General features: G+C 37.4%; 2 protein-coding genes and 1 long non-coding RNA gene across 3 annotated transcripts; 1 reads left to right on the plus strand and 2 right to left on the minus strand.

Moving 5' to 3' along the window:
- The first annotated feature begins 415 nt into the window (after positions 1-415).
- Positions 416-2,169, plus strand: LOC131995546 (uncharacterized). The gene is made up of 4 exons (XR_009397500.1): positions 416-573; positions 642-1,678; positions 1,953-2,044; positions 2,107-2,169. It is a non-coding gene; the product is annotated as an uncharacterized LOC131995546 (long non-coding RNA).
- Positions 2,170-3,527: 1,358 nt separating this feature from the next.
- Positions 3,528-3,921, minus strand: LOC106094445 (dolichyl-diphosphooligosaccharide--protein glycosyltransferase subunit DAD1; the record flags this gene model as incomplete). Its single annotated transcript, XM_013261663.2, has 1 exon — positions 3,528-3,921. A coding segment is annotated over one exon (372 nt), but the record flags the coding sequence as incomplete, so codon positions are not given.
- Positions 3,922-8,501: 4,580 nt separating this feature from the next.
- Positions 8,502-9,635, minus strand: LOC106094444 (SUMO-conjugating enzyme UBC9-B). The gene is made up of 2 exons (XM_013261662.2): positions 9,494-9,635; positions 8,502-9,430 (listed from the first exon to the last, which is right to left on the minus strand). Exon 2 carries the CDS (start codon positions 9,274-9,276, stop codon positions 8,797-8,799), a length of 480 nt encoding a protein of 159 aa, XP_013117116.1. The 5' UTR covers positions 9,277-9,430; positions 9,494-9,635; the 3' UTR covers positions 8,502-8,796.
- Between the last annotated feature and the right edge of the window lie 10,595 nt (positions 9,636-20,230).

Genomic DNA, 20,230 nt, shown 5'->3' on the forward strand with positions numbered 1-20,230 from the left:
TCTTTTGTGAGCCATTTGGCACGAATTCACATTAAATAAAAATCATATAGACACTTGGAGCCTTTTGATTTTCACTCCAAAGCACACTAAAAAAAAAACTAACAAATTCCTAATTGAGAGAGCTCTCTAAATTGGTATCATAAAAATCATATCCCATCAAACTTTCAATTTTGGCCTATATGGTTTCCTTGTAAACCCTGCGCTCACCAACAATTTAACATTTCTGGCATTAAACACTTTTACACGCATAAATACTTAAAACTAGTAACTACAAACATAAGACATTATAAAACACCACCAAACATCACAAACATACACTTAACCCAAGGTCTAAGGTTTTTTTTTTTTTTTCAATTTAAGGCAATTTTTTTTCTTTTTAGTGGATTTAAAGAATATACTTTTTTTTGTTTTTTTTTTTTTTCTTTTGGTTTATGACAATTATTCTTTTGCTGGCTTTAGTAAATATTTCATTGGTATTCTATCTCATTCCAGCGCTTTTCGCCCGGTGGGTTCTCTGCCTAGGCCGCTGGCGCATGTGTGCAGCAATTGCCCGAACACAATTTTTCCGCCACGGTAAGTTGATTACGTCTAATTTTACCTGAACTTCCACTCAAATGGGTTTTCGTCTATTCAACCTTTAGGATCCGAACTTGGACGTTTTGGTCATATATAGCCTGCCTTAATGATTGCCAGATGATGGACCGAACCCTGGAGCAGTCGCAACCACGACAGGGGACAGATGATTCCAATTTTCCTCCCTATCAAACTACGCTGGCCATTTACTCCCGACAAGACTTTACGTTGAACCTCACAGATGTGGTTTCTTCCTGAGGGCGCTTTAATTGATAACAAAGGGACATAGATAACATTGCTGAGTTGTACCCAATTAACCTCTTAAATGTATAAGAACACTCACTTTATAAGTTTTCGCCCACAATTTAATAAAAAAAAACACACACACAGAGGCACAAAGTTCAGCTTCAATATATGTCATTCCAAACACCACAATTGATTGTAACCGTTTTTCTATGTTCCGGACAGCAAAAAAAAACACAATGCTACCACAGAGCTGCGAGGGCTGGATATGAAACAATGGCCGTCTTTTCTCCTACCGTTCCTTTTTATAGCCTCAGACGACTCTATTTTCCCGCGCATTTTCATAGCTTTCCATTATAGTCATTGTTATTAGGCATCTTCTTATTAGTTCCTAATTCTATTTTCCTAATGACATTCACTAATGCTCAGTGCTGCTCAATAACGTATAAACGCCTTTCATTTAGGCCAGCCCACCAATCTTCGCCTTGACAGGCGCCAATGCGCAAGCAGCCAATGCGCAAGCATTACATTTGAGATTACAACTCATCGTAGTATTTCCTGTCACATCATATCATTCTGACTCAAGCATCAACACATCCATCACCCTCCTTAACACAAGCCACGCCACTTTACAGCTCGTGGTCGCAAAACAAAAAAAACTTCGCACCTTTTCTCTCCCCGGGACTAGGAAAGCTTCAAGGGCTGGAGTGCAATCCTCGTGTCGTAGACATACCCAGCACAAAGAGTTCCCACATTCATCTGTGACATACATTGGTCAGAGGATGACGCAAAAAAAAACAAAAATAGTACAGCAATAATTGCCCCGTAATAGCATTACAAATATAGTGCGGATTGTTATTGGGTAAGTCTTCAAACCTATGAATTAGTCATATGGTTATATTTTGTTCCCTTTCTCCAATGAATTTTGGATCATCATCAATATTATTCGAGCAAAACAACTCATAGAGAATCGAATAACTTCTACGCTAAAACCATATTCGGATACGTCACGTACTAATTGTACCTTAACTGATTCACTAGTAGTTTAAAAGTCACTATAAACAGCTGTCCCTCTTCTAGACCCCATCTCGTATTACACTTTGTTTACATTAATTTCTTCCTCTTCTCGTTAATAGCACCCGAGTTTGACTTGAGGTACATACATTATCATGACCTTTTTCCCTATTGTCCCTGGTCATAGCGACATAAACGATCTTCCAATCGAGAGGTAAGTACGAGGGCGTTATGAAAGCTATGACGTCGCTGTCTTAATGCATCATACTATTCCAGGTCACCCTATCAATATTGACGAGGCATTTCGGAATCTACTTTGTCCGCCGCAACAATTTGTGCAAGAGCCGGTGCCGCCCGGCCTCTCACTAAGACTCTCCGCTCGATGCCGCTGATTGTCCGCGACTACCGTTGCAGCTACTCGGTATGGAGCATTCCGCTATCCGCAACCCGTGGACGCGCCAGGTAGCTCGCAGCCAATCTTCACGTGACAGCAATGAGCACAACACAGAATCGGTCCTCCAGCCTGTGCTCACAGCTATCCCGTTCCGGGCATGGAAATCATTGTATATAGTGGTTTAATCGAAAAGTCATGTTTAACATAATTGGAAATATCATCGAAATATGATTACAAAAAATCTCTTTGACTTTTCTACGTTTATGCCCGGCATCTACCTTTCAAATTCCAGAGGAGCTGGAATCTGTGAGCATCCCTGGCTATATTCAAGCTAATTAAGGGTAGTTGGTTAGCGGCTGACTGAATGCAAACTCCCAAGATTATCCCAATCTATGCTTTAACAGATCTGTTGCTGTCTGTGGGCTAGAATAGATGCCTTAATCATTGCGCTCGCAGTGACAGGTCGATGTTGGATTGAGAAACATGCCGACAAACTAAATGTTGCAATTAACGATTTTGAAGAATCGGTGAGGACGTTGAGGAATAATAAACTTTAAAATATCTGCAATGTCGCAGTCGCCAGTAAAAGATGTTCAACTCTAGGTTCTTTTTCTCTGAAGACATGTACCTATGTACAAGCCAATGTGAGCATTCGCAAGTTCTAAGGATTTATAAAGTGATTGATCTCTGGTATCACAGTGGTCTAACATGTCTAAGTGAGTCAATCCCATGGCAGCTCTATGTACATACCGGATTGACCCGATGGATTTCTTCATCGGCAAGGGCGGCCACCTCAGTGCACAACACCAACATGTCTAGGTCGATTCCTGCCAGAAGGTCTTGGTCTGTCGCTACTGTGGTGTCACAATGGACTTAAAATTGTCGAAATGAGTCTGTAAAAGGACTGCCACTCCTACCTAAACTAACCTAAGGTACTTTAAGTAAGAAAATTTTAAATAGAATGTAGTTTTTTGAAAAGATTTGGATTAACGATTTTTTTATATTTCTTTTTATTGTCTGAAAGGCCTTTGAGCTACAATATTACGTTGGTTTCATCCAAATCGTTTAATAAATAAAGAAGTTATTAGAATTTACATTTTGAACTTCAAAGGTCTATATCCTAAGAAGTAGGTCCTTTCCCCAAAAAAAAAAAAATTTATACAATTTGCAACGCTTCAAACACTCTTTTACATTACAATTCTTTAGAAATTATTTGATTGTAACACTTTGGGGTCAGTTTGAGAGCCCTACCCCCACCTACTGTTTTCAAAACTCCTATTTATATTATAAAAAAAGTAAAAACTATGACTACATATATATTTATTTTAGCCAATAAAATTCATTACAACCAAATGCAAGATTACGTGGGCAAAGATGAAATCAGCGAAGCCACGTTCCGGAGATATGCCAGCAAACACGGCCTTGTTCTGAGGATTTGCTTGAAGTCTTACACATACGCCCAGCACAAAACAACAAACGGTGCTTATAAATCCAGAGAGGAAAGAGTTGAATGGAAAGGTTCCGACCAAACAACAATATGCGAATTGTATAATACCAGTAAGGAGCACATATCCCAAATATATATCTACCAGTTTAAGCTTTCTGGGTGTTTTACTTATATACTCGCTCGAAAACTTCTTGACCACAAGATCCATTTTCAGTAAATTGTTAGTAACCGGTCTCGAATGTAATACACGTCATTTGACAACGCCGTCATAAATAGGAACGATGCTGAATTTCGATAAAAAGTTTATCGAAAAATCAACTGGGCGACACAGACAACCAAGCATATTTATAGATTGTAAGGACAGGCCAACTTTAATGGGGACTTTTCATGGCACACATGGCCATTGTAATAGCATTGGTGAAAATAGGGGCATTCGCGTCACATGTACACCAGAGAACTGTATAAGACCCAAAATAAATACATCAAGTACAAACATATCTAAATTAACTTTTTGACAACTACGAAAGTTTGCAAGTACGTGAGTGATTTAAAGCTTTCTACTAGCTCGCGCCATTTTTGATTGATTTTATATGTAATGCTTCTTAACTACAATGCACACACGTAGACAGATGGTGCACTTGGTGAGAAAAAAATTTACTCAGCTGCTTGTTGTACACTTCCTAGCAGGATTCACTGAATCCTGACTTCCTAGGTTACTATGTCTTGCGCAATCGCGAAACAACTAGAGGTGGTCTCATTTGTACAACAACCACAAATCATATGGTGCAATCCGCAATATTGTCATTAAGCTGATCGACGTTTTGGCCACACAATATGCGAGAAAGTGATAACAACAAAGAGAATGCAAGCAAAAATCTGACTTCTTAATACCGTCAAACCTGACCGGCTGTTAAAAGCTGTTCACGTGAGACTACCTTATTTAATCCGCCTTGAGTTCATTTGAGCTACGTACCTGCAAGCGAAATTTTCGGTAACGGTATCTTAATACCGTCAAACCTGACCGGCTGTTAACAGCTGTTCACGTGAGACCACCTTATTTAATTCGCCTTGAGTTCATTTGAGGTACGTACCTGCAAGCGAAATTTTCGATAACGGTATCGGTAACGAAAATTTCGTTTAGGATATGTCAATACATTTCTTATGACAATGAAAATTTCGGTAATCGATAGACGCTAATCATCAAAAAATTAAATGATTTTGATTTTCAGCCATGACTGACGGTTATGTTTACATGTGACTCATATATTCACCAAACTATTACAATGACCAAGGCGGATTTAAAAAGGCAGTTAACAGCCGGCGAGACTTGATGGTATTAAGATGACAGATTTTTGTTTGCATTCTCTTTGTTGTTATCTTCTTTCTCGCATATTCTCTGCTCATGTACGCACACGTATACACACACGCACACAAATTTCTTTGTGTGTGTTGGCAAAACGTCGATCAGCTTGATGGAGACATAGCGGATTGCACCATATGATTTGTGGTTGTTGTAAAAATGAGGCCACCTTTAATTATTTCGCCATGTACAATGATAATGTATCATGATGGCTAAGTAAACTCCCCAATAGTATTTTCCAGTGAAAGTCCATAGCAAAGTTGTACTGGATGGTTGTCGATATCATGCAATAACAGATAAAAACCTAAAAATCTTTACTTATACTGAATAGAACTAAAATAAAAGACGTCAAATGTCGAATTCTTGGCGGACACCCATGGCGAAACAATTTTAATTTTAAATCCGCCTTGGAGGCCACCGTAGCGCAGAGGCTATCATGTCCGTCAGTGATGCTGAACGCCGAACGCCAGCATAAGCAACACACACATTTCCAAAGGTTGTTATCCCCTTACTAAAGCTGGCTACATATCTGAGGTAATATGCCATGTTAAAATTTCTCTACGAAGTGGTGTCGCTATGCGGCACGCCGTTCGTACTTGGCATAAAAAGGAGGCCCTTTATCACTGAGCTTAAAATTTAATCGGGCAGCACTCATTGATATGAGAGAAGTATCCCTTGTTCCTTAATGAAGTGTTCTAACTCCCGTCGGGTCAGAAGATCACAGAGAAACTATATGGAACCCAATTGATTCGTCTGAAGGAAGCAATTGACGAGAAACGGCCAGAATATCCGAGCATATTGCAAGCCAAGTTAAAAACTATTTGCAAAACACTGAATGGACAGTTTTAGCTCAGCCGCCTTATATCCAGATCTTTTTCCTTCTAGCATTTGTTTCGATCTAAGCAGAACGCCCTTACTGGAATATACTTAACTTCAGAACAGAGCATACAAAATTGGCTTGAAACATTCTTTATCTCGAAGTCAAAGTGCTTCTTTTGGCTCAGAATCCATATTCTAAAAGAAATATGGGAAAAAGTTGTGGCAAACTACGGGCAATACTTTGTTGTTGCCGATGACGGACTAGATCTGGTAAGTCTGGTACGTACAACCGGCAAAAATACGACATTAATTATTATTATTTGAGTTCTTTAGTTTAGTTTATGCTTGTACTGCGGTAGATAAAGCCGATGGTTGTACTTTTAATACTCAAGTGGTCAAACCATGCATGGAGTTTTTTGCGGGGAGGCTTTTGATACCCAAGTACAGACTTCATGTCATTTTTCATGGAGTGGACAATGGTTTGCTATTATACCGCTATATCATCGGGACTTTAAGTGCTTGGAGTGCTTTCATTAAGCAATTGGGTCAGCCGAGTGAAGAATGCCGCTTACATGTGTTGGCCTTTGCAGCTTTTCGATGTCTTCTGTTCAGTGTCAGATAGTACGTTTACCTCTGCGCTGGGTGGGTGCGAATCTGGGTGCAAATCTTTGCTGCAATAAGATAATGATCCGAATCAATGTTCCCTCCCCGGATCGATGGATGAATGCCTTCCACCAATTACAACGTTCTCAATCTGGTCTCTCGCATATTGGTCGGAGAGCAACCATGTACCCTTGCATTGAAATCTTGTGCTGCAGGTTAGGTTAGGTAGAAAAGAGGCTGCAGATATTAATCCGCCCCATGCCACTATGGTGTATAAGCCAGTAATCGGCTTGATGCGTGTTCTAAGAACTATAAAGTAACCTCTAAAAAGAAAATTTTAAGTTAGGAATTCCGTGCTACTTACAAAATCTTTAATTGTTTTCAATACAACTCCCATAAGTTGGTTCATGCTGGTATTGTGTCTCCACCTAAGGGCCGGTATCTGTTAGATGCGAAAGCCGGGCAGTGACTAAGGAAATGCTCCAACGTCTCATCATCTTCCCCGCATGCCCTACACATTTACATAAGTGAGCTCGTAGTCCTATATGTCCCGTGTTGATACCAATAGCTATACTGACCTCCTTCTTGCTTCCTTTCAGTAATAGCCTCGTCTTTTCACGATCTGGATCCCCCCATAGGATTTTCGCCGTCCTACCGACCGTTTCGATGTTCCACAATGTTGCATGCGCATTCGTCGCCCCCTCCCTTAACTCGGACAGCGTCGACCTGAAATCCTTCGTGTTAGCCAAGTTTTTGAAGACAGTCCTTTGGCCTTCACCGCCAAATCGTCTGCCCTTTCATTTCCGCCGCGTATGCCAAGACAACATGTTTTCTGAACCTGTTGTATGGTCCTTATGTTGCACTTTTTCTCCATAGCAGTCCACCAAACTACTGAGACGTAAGTATTGGTCTAATCACGCTCCTGTGGAGCAATTGGACTATCCGCGGATTCTGGCCCCATTTTGAGGCTACGGCCCGTCTACATAGTGCCCAACATCTGTGAGCCTTCTCAGTACGCTCCTGAATGTGACACTTCCAATTCAGTTTCCTGTCCAAGACCACACCTAAGTATTTGACCTTGTCAGATATCGAAATCGTCTTATTGAGGAAACGTTTTGCGTTAAATTGTCCCACCTTCGTCTTCCTCGTGAACATGTATATTTCAGTCTTCTCTGGGTTAACATTGAGACCTCTAGGTCTAGCCCAGTCATATGCCATATACAAGACCCTTTCGGCCCTTCTGCATAGCTCGTTCGGATCCTTACCTCTTAGAAATAATATTATAATCCGTAGCAGACGGATTCAAATCCCTCCTCAGTCATCATTCGTAATAGGTCATTTCTGGTGGTCACCCATAGGAGTGACTATAAAATGCCCCCCTGTGGCGTGCCCAAATACCAGTTTTTTTTGGCGGGTCTAAGTCTATTAACCTGTATATATTATCGCACATTTTCCCATGGATTCTACTTTATCCTACCATTTGGCAAAGATATTCCCTTTTCCTATCCTAGCATGTGTTTTTAATTTAATAATAAGCATGGACACATATAAGACTATTATAAAAGAATTTCGTTTTTATAGCTACAGCCAAACTCATTTTTCATATCAAGTACAATACTTCACCTTTCGGTGTTGTTGCGCCTCTCCCAATCAATCTTACTTGGTTTCTTCAAAGTATAGCCCATAGGGATACTCATACGAAATTGGTCTCGAGCTCTTTAGTTTTACAAATCAACCCGCGAGGTATTCAAAAGAAACGTTTCCAACTTTTATACTTTCATGTTTAGTTTTATTCTCATTTTTATGTATATTCGCAATCGCATTAAAATTACCTTAAAACTGTTCCATTATTTTCGCTCAATGTAGCTTTCGCCAACACATTCAAGCTGATACAAGTGAGAGAATACTAGACACGACTCCGCAATACGACAAGCGAAGAAGATGAGAAATAAAACAGACTCCAAAAGCTAGCAGAGAAGAGACAATAAATGGCATGAGAACCACGCGAGAAGTCCTGTAGATTTGTTTTATAAAAAACATGTACTTAATTAATTTTCATGTTCGGTTTTTTTAAAATATAATATTTTGTGAAATGAATTAATGATAAGTTTATAATAGTTACAGAGTTAAATACAATAATTTCATTTAAGGATTTTATGTATATAAAATAAATCCTAAAAAGGCTCTTCCGGGCGACGTCTTCTATCCAGGATGATGCCATGCCAGTGATGGCGTCGTGAGAAAGGTGTTAAATTAGATAGTGGATGCTTATTTTGTTGTTGTTTTGCTTTTTTGTTTATAACTAATGGAGTAATGCTTAAGTAAAAAATGTAGTTAATAAATTTATTCGGTAGCTGCCATAGCTCTGGCCTGAGCACGCACACGCTTCTCATACTCCAAACGATTCTGGCAATAGATTGTGTAGGCTTCTGCTTGTGCAGGATCTTTAATATTCGGCTCGTTGAGTAAATCCTGAATACCTAAGAGAATTTGTTTGATGGTAATGGCGGGACGCCAGTCCTTCTCCTCGTCCAGCAGAGACAAACACACCGTTCCTGAGGGATATACATTCGGATGGAACAATGGAGGTTCAAATTTACATTTTGGTGGCGAGGTTGGATAGTCATCTTTGAAAATCATACGTAATTTGTATAAACCACCCTCCCATGGTGTGCCCTTCTTTCCGGGAATGGCACATTCCCAGATCATGAGATTCAATGTGCCATCGGGATTTTTTGCGGGACGAGCCACGAAACCAAATGGATGATCCTTGCGCCATGCCTTACGTTCTTCTCCCAAGCGAGTAATGGCTATACCGGACATTGTCTTGTGTTGAAAAAAATTGCTATAATTGGAGCTTGGCTGGCAGTCGCTTCTCTATTTCTAACGATATATGGCTGCGGCTGGTTTTTAGTTCTTTTTTTTACAATGCTTCTTCAATTCGGTATGCACGCGTCCCGTGCTTATGCGACGGTTTCTAATAAACGTAGGCAACGATTATATACTACACATTCGATGGTCGTACCAACGCTATAATTACCTTAAAAAATAACTTGCAATGTTTATTTTAGCGATGTTCTTTTGTTGCTTTAATTTCTGCAGCCCTTTTTTGCAAATTTTTTTTCACGCAAGTAAAAAATGCGTTAACCTTCGTGTTCGGCTCGTTTGCATGTGTGTGTTCTCAAAATGACAAATTCAGTGTTGATTATATTGGCGCTCGCGTCACAGTGTTGTGTTACAACAACAGTGTTGTATTTTTTTAAACAAGGTTGTTGGCAATGCAGTAAGTATTCGGTACTAGAATATTTTTCATCAGTGAAGGGTTCCTTGCCTTGAATTATTAATGTATATAATTTTAGAATAAGGCATACAATTTTACAGTAAAGCTAAACATAGGATTGGAGCTATGTATCCTTAGACCAGTACCCGGGTAAAAGAATTGTAAATTTCGTTTGTTTTAAACGGGATGAAACGTCCCATCAGGCTAATTTTCAAAAAATGTGACAAAACAAGAACTTGAAAGTTTACCCTACAGTGTTGTTATTTTTGACGCCTTACATTTAGTAGCCTTTTTTACAGACCGCACGAGGAGCCCATGACCAGTTTCAGAGGTAAAAAGTCAATTTTTGAACTTGGCAAACTTCAAAAATTAAAAATGGTGTTCAAATGCTGTGGATGCACATGCTCACATATCAATGAGTGCAGTCCGATTCAAGTTTGAGCTCAATGATAAGGGGTCTCCTTTTTATGGCCGAGTCCGAAGGGCTTGCCGTAGTGCGATACCTCTTTGGAGAGAAGTTTTACATGGCATAGTACCTCACAAATATTGCCAGTATTACGAGAGGAGCTGAAAAATGTATCTGATGGTCTCACCAGGATTCGAACCCAGGCGTTCAGCGTCATAGGCGGACATGCTAACCTCTACGCTACGGTGGCCTCCCATAGGACGCCGAAAATCCTATGGGGAGATCCGGATCGTGAGAAGACAAGGCTATTAATGAAAGGTAGTAAGAAGGAGGATCGACACACTTAGCCCAGTATCGGATGGACCCGGTCCTTAGACACTGGATAAACCATATGTTAAGGAACAGGTGGATAAATTGTGGGTTCCATGACATAAATATGAGGGAGAAAGTGGCACACGGCGCGCCACAGGTGTCATTTTATAGCCACTCCTATGGGTGACTACCTTATATAACCAATTACGGATGCTGTCTGACGAGGAATTTGAACCCGTCTGCTATGTAGACGATGTTATAATACTTCTTAGGGGTAAGGATCTGAACCAGCTATGCAGAAGGGCCGACTGGGTCTTGCATATGGCATATGACTGGGCTAGATCGAAGGGTCTCAATGTTAACCCAGAGAAGACGGAAATATGCCTGTTCGCGAAATATGCCAATACGAAGTGGGCCAATTTGACGCACCACGTTTCCTCAGTAAAACGATTTTGATTTCTAACACGGTCAAATACTTAGCAGTGATTTTGGATAGGAAACTGAATTGGAAGTGCCACATTCAGGAGCGTACTGAGAAGGCTCAAAGATGTTGGATACCATGTAGGCGTGCCGTAAACTCGAAACGGGGCCTGAATCCCAGGATAGCCCATTGGCTCTACAGGAGCGTGATAAGAACAATACTTACTTACTCCTTAGTAGTTTGGTGAACTGCTAGGGAGAAAAAGTGTAACAACGACCATACAACGGGTTCAAAGAACATGTTGTCTTGGCATAGCCGAGGCGATGGGGACCACGCCCACTAGGATACTGGAGACTATTTCAGATGTCCGACCCATTGACATACAGGTTAAGTGTGAGGCCTATGAGACTTAAGACGATGGGAGAATGGAAGCAGCTCATACCATCCCGATATAATCGGGGCGACGATAGGAACCTGGAAGGAAGGAAAGAGGTTTCCTATCGGATACCTGAGATGACTCTTGAGGTCGAGTGCGAGGCACTGCTGCCAGCGGCACAGTCTTGGATTGACGGAACCATAGTATAGCCATCTGGAAGATCATGTTACACGGATGGATCAAAGCTAGAGGACAGAGTGAGCCTGGTGGTCTACATTGTGAGAGGCCGAGCGGCTCCGGCTCTTGCACAAATACTGAGTGCTTATGACGCTCGATATGACAAGGTGGGTTATTGGCGTCTTTAAATAACCAATGGCCTCGGCGTTTGGTCCATTGGACCGGAACGGGCTTGCTCACCTAGAGAAGCTCGACGAGGATCTCCACCTTCACATGTAAGTGTGGCTACAACAACAGTCCGAGTTAAAGGTGTGGTCGACACACACACATGCCTGTAAGCAGCAATTTTTGTCCGGTTGCCTAAAAATTTGCATATAGTTTTCTGTTATAACTTCCAACAACATTGCCAAGCACGGCCCACATCGGTCTATAACCTGATATAGCTCCCATACAAACCGATCCTCCGATTTGAATTCTTGAGCCCTTACAACCCGCAATTGTTGTCCGATTTGGGTGCAATTTTGCACGTAGTGTTCTGTTATGACTTCCTACAAAGAGTAGGAAGTCCCAAAACTATGTTGATATTACCTCATCTTTTCTCCATGATAGATATTATAGAGTTAAATATGAAACAAAGTACACGAAATTATACCCCATTACAACAGGAGTCCCACAAGGTAGCATCCTGGGGCCAATTCTCTATCTTATGTATACTTTTGATATGCCGCTGCATGAAAATTGGTTTACTGGTACGTTTGCTGACGACACAGTTCTAATGGCAACTGGCCGAAATACCAATGAGTCTACAAAAAAAAACTACAATCAGCATTAAACGATGTGTATCGATGGACCACGAAGTGGAGTTGGAATCTAAATAGTAGTAAGTTAATTCATGTTAACTTCTCGAGAAAACAAACACAGTTCAAACCGCTGCATATTAACATGAACAGGTGCCGTTTGCGAATTCTGCAAAATATGTTGGGATAACCTTAGACTAGAGACTCAGCTGGAAAGAACACATCCCTAAAAAAGAGAGGAATTGGATATCAAGTACCGAAATTTAAATTGGTTATTCGGAAGAAACTCCATATTATCCACTGATAATAAACTAATGATATACAAGCAAGTGTTGAAGCCAATATGACTGTATGGAATCCAACTGTGGGGCTGCGCAAGGAATCAACATTTCGAAAAAATACAGCGTTTTCAGAACAAAGCTTTAAGGAATTCGGTCAATGCTCCTTGGTATGTCCGTAATAGTGACTTGCACAGAGATCTGATAATTAGGACTGTTAAAGAGGAGATATGTCACTTCGCTCAAAACCACTACACACGGCTTCAAGAACAAGAAAATGTTGAAGCATTAAAACTGTTAGAACTCTCAAATCTTCGAAGAAGACTTCGTCGTTGCAAGCCATTTGATCTAACTACATATATGTTTTAACTGAAACTGCCTAACATTATAATAAACAAATTTAACTTAATCATTATTAATATTAAGCTAAACTAACTATAGATAATTGTCCTACACAAACTACTAGTTAGTCACTTTATTAATTAGAGACTAGTCGTAGTGTCAGTAAGCATACTCTGTTTTAATTCCTTAAATAAAGAGAGAAAAAAAACCAAGCATTGTAAATTTTCATTGGGGGTTAGTTAGCATTTGCTAAAAAAATTGGAAACTAATAAAATGTGAAATTTTAAGTAATTCTGTTTATTGGACGATTCTTCTTCGAATTTTGAACTGCGGAATGATGGAAATTTTTCGAAATTCAAAAAAATTAAAGCGATACCACGTTTTTAGCCTTGAAAACGACCTTAAATTTTTTACAGAAAGCTTTACAGTATTGCTTCATCCAGCACCACTATGGAAAGCGAGTTTCCTCACGAACGCAACGGTCTCCGAAAAATTCTGAAGTTTGCAAAACTTAGGAAGTTACAGCAATTGCAAACTCATGTTGGTTTTTTTGAATTGGATATGAATTATTGGATTTTGGATCAATACTCTAAAGTTTTCAAGGAAACAGAAAAGAGTATTGCTTCGTCCACCACCATTACGAATAGAGATTTTCTTTGCGAATCTAACGGTGTCCTCAGAATTTTGAAGTTCGTAAAACAAAAGATGTTACTGCATTTCAAACTCACTTTGTTTTGGTAGCATTTTCACATATTAATTATGCGATTTTGAGTTTGTTTTTTGAAGAAAAAGCATAGGAGTTGGATTAAACCAAATTTTTTGTCATTATAATCAATACTGTATACTCAGCTAAAAAAAAAAATTTCGCCCCAAAAATTGCAAATTTTCATAAGGGGTTAGCCCATGCTAAAAAAATGCAAAATAAATAAAATGTAAAATTTTAAGTATTTCTATTTATTGCAGGAAACTTCTTCGAATTTCGAATGCAAATTTTCATAAGGGGTTAGCCTTTGCTAAAAAAATCCAAAAAAATGAAATGTAAAATTTTAAGTAATTCGGTTTATTATATGAATCTTCTTCGAATTTCGAACTGCGGAATGCTGGAAAATTTCGAAATTCAAAAAAAAAAATTAAGGAGTGACAACGTTTTTTACAGAAAGCTTTACAGTATTGTTTCATCCAGCACCACTACGAAAAGCTATTTTCCTCACGAATCTCACTGTATCCAAAAAATTCTGAAGTTTAAACTAAGGACGTTACAGCAATTGCAAACTTATTTTGGTTTTTTTGAATTATGCGATTTCGAACCAATACTCCAATGTTTTCAAGGAAATAGAAAACAGTATTACTTCGTCCAGCACCATTACGGAAAGAGATTTTCATTGCGAATCAAACGGTGTCCTCAGAATTTTGAAGTTCGCAAAACAAAAGATGTTACCGCAATTTCAAGCTCACTTTGATTTTTGTAGCATTTTTCAGATATTAATTATGCGATTTTGAGCTTGTTTTTTGAAGAAAAAACATAGGAGTTGGACTAATCCGAATTTTTTTGCCATTATAATCAATACTGTATACTCATCTCAAAAAAAAATTTCGCACCAAAAATTGCAAATTTTCATAAGGGGTTAGCCCATGCTAAAAAAAATGCAAAAAAATAAAATGTGAAAATTTAAGTAATTCGGTTTATTATACGAATCTTCTTCGAATTTCGAACTGCGGAATGCTGGAAAATTTTCGAAATTCGAAAAAATGAAGGAGTTACTGCGTTTTTGGGCTTGAAAACGACCTTGAATTTTTACACCCAAAAAAATTTGGTTTTAGTGATGTTTTTTACAGAAAACTTTACAGTATTGCTTCGTCCAGCACCACTACGGAAAGCAATTTTTTGCACAAATCCAACGGTGTCCAAAAAATTCTGAAGTTTGCAAAACTAAGGAAGTTACAGCAATTCCAAACTCACGTTGACTTCTTGAATTATTTGGACATAAACTATGCGATTTTGAACCTATACTCCAATGTTTTCAAGGAAATAGAAAACAGTATTACTTCGTCCAGCAACATTACGGAAAGAGGTGTTCTTTGCGAATCTAACGGTGTCCTCAGAATTTTGAAGTTCGCAAAACAAAAGATGTTACCGCAATTTCAAGCTCACTTTGATTTTTGTAGCATTTTTCAGATATTAATTATGCGATTTTGAGCTTGTTTTTTGAAGAAAAAACATAGGAGTTGGACTAATCCGAATTTTTTGCCATTATAATCAATACTGTATACTCATCTCAAAAAAAAATTTCGCACCAAAAATTGCAAATTTTCATAATTTAGCCCATGCTAAAAAAAATGCAAAAAAATAAAATGTGAAATTTTAAGTAATTCGGTTTATTATACGAATCTTCTTCGAATTTCGAACTGCGGAATGCTGGAAATTTTTCGAAATTCGAAAAAATGAAGGAGTTACTGCGTTTTTGGGCTTGAAAACGACCTTGAATTTTTACACCCAAAAAAATTTGGTTTTAGTGATGTTTTTACAGAAAACTTTACAGTATTGCTTCGTCCAGCACCACTACGGAAAGCTATTTTCTGCACAAATCAAATGGTGTCCAAAAAATTCAAAAGTTTTCAAAACTAAGGAAGTTACAGCAATTCCAAACTCACGTTGGTTTCTTGAATTATTTGGACATAAACTATGCGATTTTGAAGCAATACTCTAAAGTTTTCAAGGAAACAGAAAGTAGTATTGTTTCGTCCAGCAACATTACGGAAAGAGGTGTTCTTTGCGAATCTAACGGTGTCCTCAGAATTTTGAAGTTCGTAAAACAAAAGATGTTACTGCATTTCAAACTCACTTTGATTTTGGTAGCATTTTTCACATATTTATTATGCGATTTTGAGCTTGTTTTTTGAAGAAAAAGCATAGGAGTTGGACTAATCCGAATTTTTTGCCATTATAATCAATACTGTATACTCATCTCAAAAAAAAAATTTCGCACCAAAAATTGCAAATTTTCATAAGGGGTTAGCCCATGCTAAAAAAAATGCAAAAAAATAAAATGTGAAATTTTAAGTATTTCTATTTATTGCAGGAAACTTCGAATTTCGAATGCAAATTTTCATAAGGGGTTAGCCCATGCTAAAAAAATGCAAAATAAATAAAATGTAAAATTTTAAGTAATTCGGTTTATTATATGAATCTTCTTCGAATTTCGAAAAGCGGAATGCTGGAAAATTTCGAAATTCAAAAAAAATTAAGGAGTTACAACGTTTTTTACAGAAAGCTTTACAGTATTGTTTCATCCAGCACCACTACGAAAAGCTATTTTCCTCACGAATCTCACTGTATCCAAAAAATTCTGAAGTTTAAACTAAGGACGTTACAGCAATTGCAAACTTATTTTGGTTTTTTTGAATTATGCGATTTCGAACCAATACTCCAATGTTTTCAAGGAAATAGAAAACAGTATTACTTCGTCCAGCAACATTACGGAAAGAGGTGTTCTTTGCGAATCTAACGGTGTCCTCAGAATTTTGAAGTTCGCAAAACAAAAGATGTTACCGCAATTTCAAGCTCACTTTGATTTTTGTAGCATTTTTCAGATATTAATTATGCGATTTTGAGCTTGTTTTTTGAAGAAAAAACATAGGAGTTGGACTAATCCGAATTTTTTGCCATTATAATCAATACTGTATACTCATCTCAAAAAAAAATTTCGCACCAAAAATTGCAAATTTCATAAGGGGTTAGCCCATGCTAAAAAAATGCAAAAAAATAAAATGTGAAATTTTAAGTAATTCGGTTTATTATACGAATCTTCTTCGAATTTCGAACTGCGGAATGCTGGAAAATTTTCGAAATTCGAAAAAATTAAGGAGTTACAACGTTTTTTACAGAAAGCTTTGCAGTATTGTTTCATCCAGCACCACTACGAAAAGCTATTTTCCTCACGAATCTCACTGTATCCAAAAAATTCTGAAGTTTAAACTAAGGACGTTACAGCAATTGCAAACTTATTTTGGTTTTTTTGAATTATGCGATTTCGAACCAATACTCCAATGTTTTCAAGGAAATAGAAAACAGTATTACTTCGTCCAGCACCACTACGGAAAGCAATTTTTTGCACAAATCCAACGGTGTCCAAAAAATTCTGAAGTTTGCAAAACTATTCCAAACTCACGTTGGTTTCTTGAATTATTTGGACATAAACTATGCGATTTTGAACCTATACTCCAATGTTTTCAAGGAAATAGAAAACAGTATTACTTCGTCTAGCACCATTACGGAAAGAGATTTTCATTGCGAATCAAACGGTGTCCTCAGAATTTTGAAAGTCGCAAACAAAAGATGTTACCGCAATTTCAAGCTCACTTTGATTTTTGTAGCATTTTTCAGATATTAATTATGCGATTTTTAGCTTGTTTTTTGAAGAAAAAACATAGGAGTTGGACTAATCCGAATTTTTTGCCATTATAATCAATACTGTATACTCATCTCAAAAAAAAATTTCGCACCAAAAATTGCAAATTTTCATAAGGGGTTAGCCCATGCTAAAAAAATGCAAAAAAATAAAATGTGAAATTTTAAGTAATTCGGTTTATTATACGAATCTTCTTCGAATTTCGAACTGCGGAATGCTGGAAAATTTTCGAAATTCGAAAAAATGAAGGAGTTACTGCGTTTTTGGGCTTGAAAACGACCTTGAATTTTTACACCCAAAAAAATTTGGTTTTAGTGATGTTTTTTACAGAAAACTTTACAGTATTGCTTCGTCCAGCACCACTACGGAAAGCAATTTTTTGCACAAATCCAACGGTGTCCAAAAAATTCTGAAGTTTGCAAAACTAAGGAAGTTACAGCAATTCCAAACTCACGTTGATTTCTTGAATTATTTGGACATAAACTATGCGATTTTGAACCTATACTCCAATGTTTTCAAGGAAATTGAAAACAGTATTACTTCGTCCAGCAACATTACGGAAAGAGGTGTTCTTTGCGAATCTAACGGTGTCCTCAGAATTTTGAAGTTCGCAAAACAAAAGATGTTACTGCATTTCAAACTCACTTTGATTTTTGTAGCATTTTTCAGATATTAATTATGCGATTTTGAGCTTGTTTTTTGAAGAAAAAGCATAGGAGTTGGACTAATCCGAATTTTTTGCCATTATAATCAATACTGTATACTCATCTCAAAAAAAAATTTCGCACCAAAAATTGCAAATTTTCATAAGGGGTTAGCCCATGCTAAAAAAAGTGCAAAAAAATAAAATGTGAAATTTTAAGTATTTCTATTTATTGCAGGAAACTTCGAATTTCGAATGCAAATTTTCATAAGGGGTTAGCCTTTGCTAAAAAAATCCAAAAAAAAAATGAAATGTAAAATTTTAAGTAATTCGGTTTATTATATGAATCTTCTTCGAATTTCGAACTGCGGAATGCTGGAAAATTTCGAAATTCAAAAAAAATTAAGGAGTTACAACGTTTTTTACAGAAAGCTTTACAGTATTGTTTCATCCAGCACCACTACGAAAAGCTATTTTCCTCACGAATCTCACTGTATCCAAAAAATTCTGAAGTTTAAACTAAGGACGTTACAGCAATTGCAAACTTATTTTGGTTTTTTTGAATTATGCGATTTCGAACCAATACTCCAATGTTTTCAAGAAAATAGAAAACAGTATTACTTCGTCCAGCAACATTACGGAAAGAGGTGTTCTTTGCGAATCTAACGGTGTCCTCAGAATTTTGAAGTTCGCAAAACAAAAGATGTTACCGCAATTTCAAGCTCACTTTGATTTTTGTAGCATTTTTCAGATATTAATTATGCGATTTTGAGCTTGTTTTTTGAAGAAAAAACATAGGAGTTGGACTAATCCGAATTTTTTGCCATTATAATCAATACTGTATACTCATCTCAAAAAAAAATTTCGCACCAAAAATTGCAAATTTTCATAAGGGGTTAGCCCATGCTAAAAAAAATGCAAAAAAATAAAATGTGAAATTTTAAGTAATTCGGTTTATTATACGAATCTTCTTCGAATTTCGAACTGCGGAATGCTGGAAAATTTTCGAAATTCGAAAAAATGAAGGAGTTACTGCGTTTTTGGGCTTGAAAACGACCTTGAATTTTTACACCCAAAAAAATTTGGTTTTAGTGATGTTTTTACAGAAAACTTTACAGTATTGCTTCGTCCAGCACCACTACGGAAAGCTATTTTCTGCACAAATCAAATGGTGTCCAAAAAATTCAAAAGTTTTCAAAACTAAGGAAGTTACAGCAATTCCAAACTCACGTTGGTTTCTTGAATTATTTGAACATAAACTATGCGATTTTGAAGCAATACTCTAAAGTTTTCAAGGAAACAGAAAGTAGTATTGTTTCGTCCAGCAACATTACGGAAAGAGGTGTTCTTTGCGAATCTAACGGTGTCCTCAGAATTTTGAAGTTCGTAAAACAAAAGATGTTACTGCATTTCAAACTCACTTTGATTTTGGTAGCATTTTTCACATATTTATTATGCGATTTTGAGCTTGTTTTTTGAAGAAAAAGCATAGGAGTTGGACTAAACCGAATTTTTTGTCATTATAATCAATAACGTATACTCAGCTCAAAAAAAAATTTCGGACCAAAAAATGCAAATTTTCATAAGGGGTTAGCCCATGCTAAAAAAAATGCAAAAAAATAAAATGTGAAATTTTAAGTAATTCTGTTTATTGTAGGAATCTTCTTCGAATTTCGAACTGCGGAATGCTGGAAATTTTTCGAAATTCGAAAAAATGAAGGAGTTACTGCGTTTTTGGGCTTGAAAACGACCTTGAATTTTTACACCCAAAAAAATTGGATTTTGCGATGTTTTTTACAGAAAACTTTACAGTATTGCTTCGTCCAGCACCACTACGGAAAGCAATTTTTTGCAGAAATCCAACGGTGTCCTCAGAATCTTGAAGTTCGTAAAACAAAAGAAGTTACAGCATTTCAAACTCACTTTAATTTTGGTAGCATTTTTCACATATTTATTATGCGATTTTGAGCTTGTTTTTTGAAGAAAAAGCATAGGAGTAGGACTAAACCGAACTTCTTCTTTTGTTTTACGAACTTCAAAATTCTGAGGACACCGTTAGATTCGCAAAAAAATCTCTATTCGTAATGGTGGTGGACGAAGCAATACTCTTTTCTGTTTCCTTGAAAACTTTAGAGTATTGATCCAAAATCGCATAATTCATATCCAAAAAATTCAAAAAAACCAACATGAGTTTGCAATTGCTGTAACTTCCTTAGTTTTGCAAACTTCAGAATTTTTTGGACACCGTTGGATTTGTGCAAAAAATTGCTTTCCGTTGTGGTGCTGGACGAAGCAATACTGTAAAGTTTTCTGTAAAAAACATCACTAAAACCAAA

This window comes from Stomoxys calcitrans, chromosome 3 (assembly GCF_963082655.1).
Source record: "Stomoxys calcitrans chromosome 3, idStoCalc2.1, whole genome shotgun sequence".
Lineage (NCBI taxonomy): Eukaryota > Metazoa > Arthropoda > Insecta > Diptera > Muscidae > Stomoxys > Stomoxys calcitrans.